Source organism: Limulus polyphemus, unplaced genomic scaffold (genome assembly GCF_000517525.1).
Source record: "Limulus polyphemus unplaced genomic scaffold, Limulus_polyphemus-2.1.2 Scaffold835, whole genome shotgun sequence".
Classification (NCBI taxonomy): Eukaryota; Metazoa; Arthropoda; class Merostomata; order Xiphosura; family Limulidae; genus Limulus; species Limulus polyphemus.
The window spans coordinates 319,024-330,645 of NW_013666445.1; the positions used below are offsets into that span (position 1 = coordinate 319,024).

Consider the following 11,622-nt stretch of genomic DNA (forward strand, 5'->3'; position numbering starts at 1 on the left):
TTACTTAATACATATATCAAAGTTTTCCTTACTTAATACATATATCAAAGTTTTCCTTACTTGATACCCATATTAAAGTCCTATTTACCGAATACGTATATTTAAATATCCTTGTTTACTACCTATGTTCAAATCCTCTTTAATTAATACATATATCAAAGTTTTCCTTACTTGATACCCGTATTAAAGTCCTATTTACCGAATACCTATATTTAAATATCCTTGTTTACTACCTGTATTCAAATCTTCTTTACTTAATACATATATCAAAGTTTTCCTTACTTTATACCTATATTAAATCTTTTTTTTACCTGATACCAGAAAGACAGTATCATAGTTTATATTTCTTATTCTCTTGATTTTGTATTGAAAGAAATAAAGCTTCAAAAATAGTTAGCCAATGTAATGTGTACAAGTGCGCTAAACCTTATTCTAACAATAATTTTCTAAATGTGTTTATTGAAGAACTTACCCACTATACAGTGTTGTTCTAATGATATGTAAAACATCTAAATACATTAAATAAGACGTGTATTATTCTCGTGAAATTAAAAACATGCATATTACGGAAGAAAATACCATATGAACAAAACGCAATTTAGTATCACTGGCTGCTTTGTCTAGGTTAACTTTTCCTTATTTTATAAGCGTTTAAAAAAATACTATAGAGTACTAGAGGCATGTTCAACACGTGAGTTAAGTCTAAATAAAGTCTTTCTTTTTACCCTCAATTTTAAGAGAACACGTGGAGACGGCTTCACCAGCTTCATTCACTGCTCTACACGTGTAAATACCAGAGTCGTCAGGCCTTATACCGGTCAACTCAAGAGCACAAAGGCCAAAGTCAAAGGTCATAGCCATCCTCGTTCCTGTGAAAGTGACAATATTTCTGTAATAAGCCTAACATACCTATATATAAATATTAGGTTATGGTAGGTTCAAAATAAACTAGCGATAAAATGAACAATTATCTTTATTTCAAAAATAGCGATAACAATAAACGTTTAATGTCAAGGAAATGTATCTGTATCGAGCAACTCACTGTTCTTTTTTTTTGCTGTGTATTTACGTGGACAATGAATGGTTAAGCAGAAGATTCGGAAAATCTACAACAAATTTTACATACACGAAGAAGAAAATTACGTTGTTAGTAAATTTGAAGTCTTATCAATGTACCTTAGAACTGATTAAAACTGGGCTCTGTATAGGTGCCTTCACGGACAATATTTGTAATTGAGGTTTGTACCTTAGAACTGATTAGAACTGGGCTCTGTATAGGTGCCTTCACGGACAATATTTGTAATTGAGGTTTGTACCTTAGAACTGGGCTCTGTATAGGTGCCTTCACGGACAATATTTGTAATTGAGGTTGCATTAACGCTTGAGTACTAAATGGGAAATAATTTCTAAACAATTGTTATTTTAATTTTTGGATACAGACTCACCTGTCACAAGAGACACGCCATTCTTATACCATTCTATCTTCAGTTTCTCATCGGTAGCAGGCTCTACTCTAGCCTCCAGACGGACATTTTGACCTTCAACCAGCTTGTCATAGCTGCTTAAATGCTGCGTGAAAACTGGTCGCGAGGTAGGACCCGCATCCCACCACACTTCAGGAATTCGTGAGGAATCAAATTCAAACATCTGTTGCGTCTTCAGGTGACACTCGGGATGTTGACTCTCTCCAAGAACTCCATGGCGACCTGTGAAGTGATGTAATATATGGAACTCACTGAACGCTAGTTAATTTAGACAGAAATATAAAAGATTCTAAAGGAAACATTTACTAAAAATATGATAAACTAAAGTAAAAACAAACGTTCTTCGTCAGTGTTGATAAAACAGTATATTACAGCATTATCGTAATGGCTGTTTTCGTTCGACAAAATGCGGTGTTCTATTACATATCGAGTTAGGCTTGTACACATACAAAGTATTATTTTTAAGCCTCAAAGTTTGCGGTGATGTGTAAAATTCACGGGCATTTTCATTGGTTAACTAGTTTGCTTGTTGGATTTCACACAAAACTATACGAGACTTGTCTCTGCTAGCCGTCCATAAATTTCAAACGATAAAGAAGAGGGAAGGCAACTAGTCAAACACTGCGACCAACTCCTGTTAGACCAATAGTGGAATTTGACTGTCACTCTTATAATATACCAATGGCTGAAGAATGAGGAGCGCTCACATTTTTTTTTGTTTGGGGGGTAACAGTAAGGGGACGTGAAATATGGACTCTTGGCTCATTTTGGTTAGAAGGAAACGGATTATTAGCTAGAACCATTTGTATAAAACTTTGCTTTTTATTTAGTGTTCACATGTATTACATAACCAAGAAAGATATGAAAGTTTATTCATTCACCAACCTGTTACTTTAAGCGACGTAGAAGTGACAGCTTCACCAGCTTTGTTAATAGCCTTGCACATATAAACACCAGAGTCTTCTGGGATAACTGATTTGATCTCCATATTCACTAACCCAAAATCATGAGTGACTCGGAAACGAGTCCCTAGAATGAAGTATTTCACAAACTGAAATAATTCTGCTTCGAACTGAACTGAAGTATTCTTACACATTACATAATAATAAATGCATTCAATGTCAAGAAATGCATAACAATAAAAGCTATTTTATCTTTTTTTTTTGCTTTATGAGTACATAACTGAGTAAAAGATTAAACAGCTTTATTCCATTTAAAACTGCACAATGATAACTTCAAACCCTACATATTCACTGTTCTATGCGCACCTGTTTTCAATTCCTTCCCATTCAAATACCACTCAAACTTCAAGTCAGGATCATCCGTAGGTGTGACACGACATTCAAAGAACGCAAGCTGTCCTTCTACAAGTTCGTGCGGCCCAACAATAGGCATAATGAATACAGGTTTGTCATAGACTCTATCTGGTTCTTCGGGTCCTTTCAGGCTCTTCAGATATTCCATTTCCTGGATTTTTTCCAGCCCTTCAGGATGCTGGGTCTCAAGCTGAATTGCGGCTTTAGCTAAAATGAAATTGGAATAAAAAAAAATCAATTCAAATATTTTTCTATTCGCGCGGCAAAGAAAAGTTAACCATCCTCTCGAAAGTTCTAAGAACTTATAAGTTCAGTACCTTTAAGCCATACTCTAACAATTGTAATTGTATCCCCCTTGAAACTTTGATATAGACTATGCCAATGAAAAAAAAAAGACTAATTAGTTGTATGTTTCAAGTTAAGCACAAAGCAATACAAGGGACTATCTATGTGCTGCCCACCATGGGTATCAAAACCCGGATTCTAGCGTTGTTATTCCGCAGACATACCGCTGTGGCACTGGAGGGGGGGGGCAGACTAATATCAACGTCTTTATAAGCACAGTAAAGTATATTTACAGAACTATACACTTACATAAATAATTAATGTTTCTAAATTGAGCTTTTCAACAAACTCTTTTGTATTTATTATTTAATTTTGTTCTAGTTTTAAAAACATACAATACTATTATTGCTTACCTTTTATTAAAGTATGTTTAAATTTTATTGTTATCATAAATACTACAGAAATAGTTTATATTACAACATCAGAGAAGACATAACTTCTTAAATTTCCCCATTTTCCAATTTAATTACATTTGATTGATTGATTTTTTCTAGAGAGTGTAATACACATTTCAGAGAAAACAGTTTTCTTTCTTTTCTCAATTTCCGGTTCCATCTATTATATTTGTTTAGATGTACAGCTATTATATTAAAACTTTCTAACATATCAGTTAGTTTACACACAACCATACTTATCTATCTCTATCCCAACTGATAGTGAAGGTTCAGCTGGAATATAATAAAGTCACTTCTCACTTTTTATCTTGACCGAAGCAGTGGTGACAGCTTCACCCAATTCATTAGATGCTCTGCACATGTAAACACCAGCGTCATCTGGACGTACATACTGGACGTCGAGAGCCACGTACCCAAAGTCATGAGTAGTCAAGAAACGAGAGCCTAAATGAGTAATCAACAGAAATCTTAAAACACAGAACTTTTTAACAAACAAACAAAAAACACTCCAGGTTTCTTTTACAGTGTATATTATCATCAACATAAGCACTGAAGTTTTTTTGCAATAAATGCAGATGATATAGCTTTTATATGGAGTCAGTGACAGACCAAAGAAGTAAAGAACTGTTTTGTTTAAGTAATGACACATACCATTTTGTATTTAAATTTACTTTTATTAATTAGTGGTTGAAATGCTTAGCATACTTTTGAATATTATCATTATTAACTTTTACACTTATGACGATTATTCTGTATTCTTAGCATAACGTATACATTTAGGTTCTCTAAGTTAGCCAGGCCTCGCGAGGTATTATTGGGTTTACGGCCGAAAATAACTATAACAGCGAGGGCACTTAACTGGTGAATCAATACATTCTAATCATTATGGCTTTAGTTTTCTTGTGTACTGATTTATGACGTCATGTACTTATGTTGAGTTTGCTTTATATAATTGGCTTCATTAACTTGTAAGTTCCGTTTTAGTTCTGTTGTTGTTTGCATAGTGCAAAAAGTGGGGAATCGAGACCCGAAATTTTGTGTTAAATTTCGCAAACTTACCTCCCATCCATCGAGGGGGGGGGTTAGTCCTGATCAGAAGGGTTGGCTTATTTTTGATCAGAAGTTATTGAATAGTAGTAATAATGAAATGAATAAAATCCGATTCATTCATAAACAATGCTATACTTTTTATGACGATGATAACTCTTCACGATAGAAGAATGAACCTGTTTAGAGTAATTCATTTTTAATTGTCACAGTGTAATGTGGTTGAACATTTCAATAATACAACAAAATTATAATTCTTGACGGCATATACTTCGAAACTTCGATTTAAGTCTCAATTAAGAAGAACCACGTGACTAACTTGTTGGTAGAGCTTTCTCATTGATGTACCATTCCACTTTTAAGGTAGGATCTCCAACAGGAATCAGGCGACACTCTAGATGAGCAGCGTCTCCTTCGATTAAAGTGTCCAAATTCTGCAGAGGGGCTGTAAACACAGGGCGCTGGAATGTGTGGGGTTCAATTACCTCTTCACGTCGATATCGCGATTCGTCTTCCAGTTCCTTAATTTTAGCAAGACCCTCTGGGTGATGAGTGTCAAGAATGATGGCACTTTTACCTGGAAATAGAACGCACGAGATTACGTACGTGAATGCCAGTGTGAAAGCAGGAAAGTGTTTTGTGACGTAAATGTAGTGGAATTAAATGCGTACATTTTAGGAATTTCTATTATTGTACGCGATGAAAAATATTGTACGCTAGTTTAGGTTAGGTTCGAAATACTCATCGTACAGGAGCTATTCCGGAACTAATAACGTTAAATCACACATAGAAAAAATATAACATATCCTGAGCACATACTTCTACAGTAGAGAACAGTTAATCATACGGTTTGAGTTCTGTATTAATAAATCATGGTGAGGATGTTATTATTGAACATTTAATCATTTAAGACGTTATAGTTTAGCTTTGTGATTATGTCCAGTTTATTTGCTGTACACTTAAGTGTCCATAAGCGTTCATAACGCTGGTCGGATTTCTAATTGAATACGTGGTTGTTCATGATGGAAGTCAGGTTATTTGACAAACATATGGCTGTTCATGACGTTGGTCAGGTTTCTAACTGAACATGTGGCTGTTTATAACGCTGGACGAGTTACTAATTGAACACGTGGCTGTTCATGATGGTGGTAATTCTACTTACTGAACACTTGACTGTTCGTGATGATGGTCGAGTTACTTAGTGAATGCGTGGTTGTTCATGATTGTGGTCAGGTTACTTACTGAACACTTGACTGTTCGTGATGGTGGTCATTTTACTTATTGAACACTTGACTGTTCGTGATGGTGGTCATTTTACTTACTGAACACTTGACTGTTCGTGATGGTGGTCATTTTACTTACTGAACACTTGACTGTTCGTGATGGTGGTCATTTTACTTACTGAACACTTGACTGTTCGTGATGGTGGTCATTTTACTTACTGAACATTTAACTGTTCATGATGGTGGTCAGGTTAGTTAGTGAATGCGTGGTAGTTCACGATGGTGGTCAGGTTAGTTAGTGAATGCGTGGTAGTTCACGATGGTGGTCAGGTTAGTTAGTGAATGCGTGGTTGTTCACGATGGTGGTCAGGTTACTTAGTGAACACGTGGCTATTCATGATTGTGATCATGTTACATACTTATCGCGTGGTTATTCGTGATGGTGGTCGGATTAATTAGTGAACAAAAAACTGCTATTAAACATAATGTTTGATAGATAACCTGAATACTATAATGAACAGTTATATAAACAATCACGTATAAATCAATTGCTTAGGAAGTTTGAAACAGTTCTATAATTTCAAAGTAACAACATCACGTACCATGAACTTTGATATTGATAGAAATTGCAGCTTCTCCGAGACGGTTTGTGGCTTTCACGGTAAACATTCCTGTATCCTCTGGGTAAACGTGCCTGATGTCTAGTGCAACGTAGCCAAAGTCAAAAGTAACGTGGAACCGAGAACCTATAAATATTTGTACGAACAGTTGCTTAAAAACTTTAAAACATACAATAGATCAGAATATTAAAAAAAATATTCCATATACAAATCAAATATATATATATATAAGAGACTTAATTCTAATTGGCTCCCCATAATTTCTTGGTATTGGCTTCTGCAATTTAAGATAAAGGTTAGGCTCTTTGCGTCGCAAAATAGAAAAATGCCTTTATGATTGTTAAGACCTTTTTATCTTAAATTTAAATTCAAACTTTTGCTTTAAATCAACACCTGAAAAACGATCTTCGTACAGACCTGCATCAAGAAGCTTTCCATTGTGGAAGATCTCCACCTTCAATTCAGTGTCATGAGCAGGTTCTACACGGCATTCAAAGTGTGCACTTTGACCTTCCACAAGTTCTGTTACTCCCTGGAGTTCGGTTGTGAAGTAGGGACGACATAATGGCTTTTCTACGATCTCTATGGGTTGGAATTTCACTAAACTCTCAAGCTCCCTGATCTTCTCCAGACCCTCTGGATGTTGAGTATCATCCAAAATACTGCGTCGAGCTGAAGTTAAATTATTAGAATTACATCAACAACAAAAACGCAACATATATAACAAGAAATAACCAATTTATCATAAAGGCAAATTAAGAAGTTATTTCAAACTATTTTATTACTAGAATTGTAAATAGTTTCCTCTAAGGACATTTATCAACTTCGTTTGATAATATATTAATTACGAACACAACAAAAGGTATAAGATTGATTTCACTCAGCATGATGCGTATACGTTATGGGAAAACAAATCAGAACAAAAACTGCTTTTTGGTTGTTTTAGCTACCCTGTAGCTGATACTAAAACTTTCTTTGGTATAGGAGCCCATCGATCAATCTACACTTTATCTTGCTTTGATCTTGTAACGTTTTCATTACTTCGTAATATGGGAAAATAATTCAACTCCTGACATACTTTTAAGCTTCAGGAGACAAAGTAAAATTAAAGAAAGGGTCTAATAATATATTATTTAGTTTTTCAAGTCTTGGACTCAGTTCGTGAGTGACCACAGTTTAAATTACGTAGTATCTCAAGTTTACCTTGGACTTTGATGGAGCACGTAGTTACAGCTTCTCCAAGCTCATTGACAGCCTTACACATGTAGGTACCCGTGTCTTCAGGAAACACGTACAGGATATCCAGAGCTACGTAGCCAAAGTCGTGAGTCTTACGGAACCGATGAGCTGTAGGTTTAAACATTATTTCATTGAATAGAATACAAATATTTACATATAAAACAGTTTAACATTTTCATCTGTTAAAAAAAAATTTTTTTTGTTCTTTTGTCGACTTTTAAAGAATTTTTTTCATAATTTATTTTAACTGTTGAAAATGAATCAAACCATTGAAATCGCAAGGGATTCTAATGACTCAATCCATTGAAATTACAAGGGATGCTTGATATCATGTTAAACAACCTGTCAAAAACCATCTTGAAGAAAAATGCTATGGTTCTGTCATTATGTTTCTATTATATTATTTTCAGTTAAAATAAAATCAGCGCTACATATTTCTGCTAGTTGTAGAAAAATAAATATTTAACATGTAGTTCATAAGAATATACAGTCCATGAACTTCAACATAAATATTCAACATGTAGTTCATAAGAATATACAGTACATGAACTTCAACATAAATATTCAACATGTAGTTCATAAGAATATACAGTACATGAACTTCAACATAAATATTCAACATGTAGTTTATAAGAATATATAGTCTATGAACTTCAACATAAATATTCAACATGTAGTTCATAAGAATATATAGTCTATGAACTTCAACATAAATATTCAATATGTAGTTCATAAGAATATGCAGTCCATGAACTTCAAAATAAATATTCAACATGTAATTCCTAAGAATATACAGTCCACGAACTTCAACATAAATATTCAATATGTAGTTCATAAGAATATACAATCCGTGAACTTCAACTCTTGCAATGTTCTACAGTGTTAAGTTAAATTCAGTTCCTACATCAGTTTTTTTTATCAGAAGCTGTCACTATTGATTTGAAAATCCTCATCATTTACCATTAAAGAAACCACACTGTGTTTTCGATGATTTGATTTAATCATCTAATCTCTAGATGATCCTACAACATACCTTCTTTGATTTCAACTCCATTCACAAACCACATGACCTTCAGTTTTGGATCAGTAATTGGTTCCAACTGGCATTCCAGGTGAGCGGACTGTCCTTCTACGACATTGTCCAAAGATTTGAGTGGTGTCAAGAATACTGGACGAGTAACAGGCGGAGGAGGTTCTTCAGCTGGTGGTGTGTACGCACTTTCTAATTCTCGGATTTTTTGGAGTCCTTCCTCATGAAGTGTGTCGGTCAAAATTGCACTTTTTGCTAAAAGAACAGTTCAAAAATCCATTCTTAGTCTGAAAGTTAAACCCTAAGTATTTACAACTAATCACTCATTAATTAGTGACTTTAATTTGTTAATATTAGATAATTTTATTAACTCAAGACAACGTGTTTAAAAGGTGTACGTTCGTTGTTGTCGATATAGCTTTAGGAAAATATACAACATTTTCTAGGTACACTTTGTCGAAGGAACGAACTGTCCTATACCTTTAACATTTATTGAACACGTGGTAATTGCTTCTCCTGCCTTGTTGGTGGCTTTACACATATATGTGCCAGTATCTTCGGGGAAGACGTAGAGTATATCCAGAGAGACGTAGCCAAAGTCACAGATACTTCTGAATCGATGAGCTGGAACAGAAAAACGTTGCAATCAATCCCAAAGTAAAATAACAGTATTGGATATAGACAACATGTAACTTTTGTTTGTTTGTTTCAGAATAGTCATGCTATATTTAAAAAGGCCTATCTACGCATAACCTTCCCTAATTCTAGTCAGCAACACCCACCGTCAACTCTTGGGATATTCTGATGTGGCCGAATATTTGTATTTGAGTGTCACTCTCAGAGCACACTCACAGCTCCAGATCGTGGAGCGCGAGTTTTTTTTTTTCTTTACGGCAAAGGAACGCGAACCATGAATTAAAAACTCGAAGTCTGGGCAAGTAACCCACTAACCCAACAGTTAACTAGTCTATCATATAAAGTTTTCTAGGGGTTTTTGTTATGTACTTTACTAAACTTATTTACCCTGTAGTCTGAGCAACTAAGGTGTTCATGCTGATATGGGCTGATTATCAACATTCTTTTTTTTCAAATAGGAAAAAATATATATAGTCAGAAAAAAAGAAACTTGTTTTATATTCTGCGATACAAAGTTTAAGTTGAGTAGTTGTAGGTGTTTGTTAACAAAAACTAGACTAAGTTGAAAGTTATGTAAAACTTAAAGAAAAAAAACAACAACATTTTTATTAAGCTACTTATGAATATTAAATATTACTTTGTAATAAGAGTAATTTCAATAAGCACCTTGTGGAATAGTACGACCGTTGACAAACCATTCGACCTTCAGGTTAGGATCATTGACTGGTGTGAACATAGCTTCTAAGTGAGCAGGTTGTCCCTCTACTAAGTCGTCAAGGTTATACAGAGGACGACTAAATTCTGGTCGTTGATTGTATAGCACTTCTTCCTCGGTAGTTCTGAGGAATCGACTTTCATCCTCGAGCTCCTTGATCCTCTGTAAGCTGTCGGGCTGTTGTGATTCTAGAATTAATGCACTTCTACCTACAAAACAAAAAGAATGCTTGAGTTAATAAGTTACGAGTAACAAAGAGTTTCTTTTAAGAATGCTTGAGTTAATCAGTTACAAGTAACAAAGAGTTTCTTTTAAGAATGTTTAATTTAATCAGTTACAAGTAACGAAGAGTTTGTTTTTAAGAATGCTTGAGTTAATCAATTACAAGTAACGAAGAGTTTGTTTTTAAGAATGCTTGAGTTAATCAATTACAAGTAACGAAGAGTTTGTTTTTAAAAATGCTTGAGTTAATCAGTTACAAGTAACGAAGAGTTTGTTTTTAAGAATGCTTGAGTTAATCAGTTACAAGTAACAAAGAGTTTGTTTTTAAGAATGCTTGAGTTAATCAGTTACAAGTAACGAAGAGTTTGTTTTTAAGAATGCTTGAGTTAATCAATTACAAGTAACGAAGAGTTTGTTTTAAGAATGCTTGAGTTAATCAGTTACAAGTAACGAAGAGTTTGTTTTTAAGAATGCTTGAGTTAATCAGTTACAAGTAACGAAAAGTTTGTTTTTTAAGAATGTTTAAGTTAATCAGTTACAAGTAAAGAATAGTTTGTTTTTCAGAATGCTTGAGTTCATCAGTTACAAGTAACGAAGAGTTTGTTTTTAAAAATGTTTAAGTTAATCAGTTACAAGTAACGAAGAGTTTGTTTTTTAAGAATGTTTAAGTTAATCAGTTACAAGTAACGAAGAGTTTGTTTTTAAGAATGCTTGAGTTAATCAGTTACAAGTAACAAATAGTTTGTTTTAAGAATGCTTGAGTTAATCATTTACAAGTAAAAAAGTTTGTTTTTAAGAATGCTTGAGTTAATCAGTTACAAGTAAAAAAGTTTGTTTTTAAGAATGCTTGACTTAATCAGTTACAAGTAACATAGAGTTTGTTTTTAAGAATGTTTAAGTTAATCAGTTACAAGTAACGAAGAGTTTTTTTATGGTTCAAAGACTATTTTTTGGTCACTGTAAAGATAAATCTTTCTTTTTCCTAAATTATGTCAAAGTTTTTAAACTTTTAGCTAAAAATAAACGAATAGAAATTATAAAAAACGAAATAATAAACTAAAAACCAGAACGTTTTCTTAGCGCGTCAAACCAAGCATTCATTGTTACCAGCAATTTTCTAGATCAAACACATCCAAACAAGGCCAACCATTCATTATTATCAAAAACTTCTTAGAGCATTAAACACATCCAAACAACATCAACCATTCATTATTATCCAAAACTTTGAGAGCATCAAACAAATCCAAACAACATCAACCATTTATTACTGCCAACAATTTTTAGAGCATTAAATCACATTCAAACAGGATTAACTATTCATTAATATTCAAATTCGATGACGAGGAACCC

The 11,622-nt window shown here is 33.8% G+C and overlaps 1 protein-coding gene across 1 annotated transcript in view; it reads right to left on the minus strand.

The window, feature by feature from the left end:
- The window catches only part of LOC106460780 (titin-like), a 90,400-nt gene that overhangs the window by 37,468 nt on the left and 41,310 nt on the right, over nucleotides 1–11,622 (minus strand). The window contains exons 32-43 of the mRNA XM_022387563.1: nucleotides 10,002–10,259; nucleotides 9,180–9,323; nucleotides 8,703–8,954; nucleotides 7,634–7,777; nucleotides 6,848–7,102; nucleotides 6,413–6,556; nucleotides 4,907–5,164; nucleotides 3,841–3,984; nucleotides 2,753–3,007; nucleotides 2,370–2,513; nucleotides 1,446–1,706; nucleotides 726–869 (exon numbers count right to left, since the gene is read on the minus strand). Of these exons, the coding sequence (XP_022243271.1) occupies nucleotides 726–869; nucleotides 1,446–1,706; nucleotides 2,370–2,513; nucleotides 2,753–3,007; nucleotides 3,841–3,984; nucleotides 4,907–5,164; nucleotides 6,413–6,556; nucleotides 6,848–7,102; nucleotides 7,634–7,777; nucleotides 8,703–8,954; nucleotides 9,180–9,323; nucleotides 10,002–10,259 (2,403 nt within the window). The remainder of the gene's footprint in view (nucleotides 1–725; nucleotides 870–1,445; nucleotides 1,707–2,369; nucleotides 2,514–2,752; nucleotides 3,008–3,840; nucleotides 3,985–4,906; nucleotides 5,165–6,412; nucleotides 6,557–6,847; nucleotides 7,103–7,633; nucleotides 7,778–8,702; nucleotides 8,955–9,179; nucleotides 9,324–10,001; nucleotides 10,260–11,622) is intronic.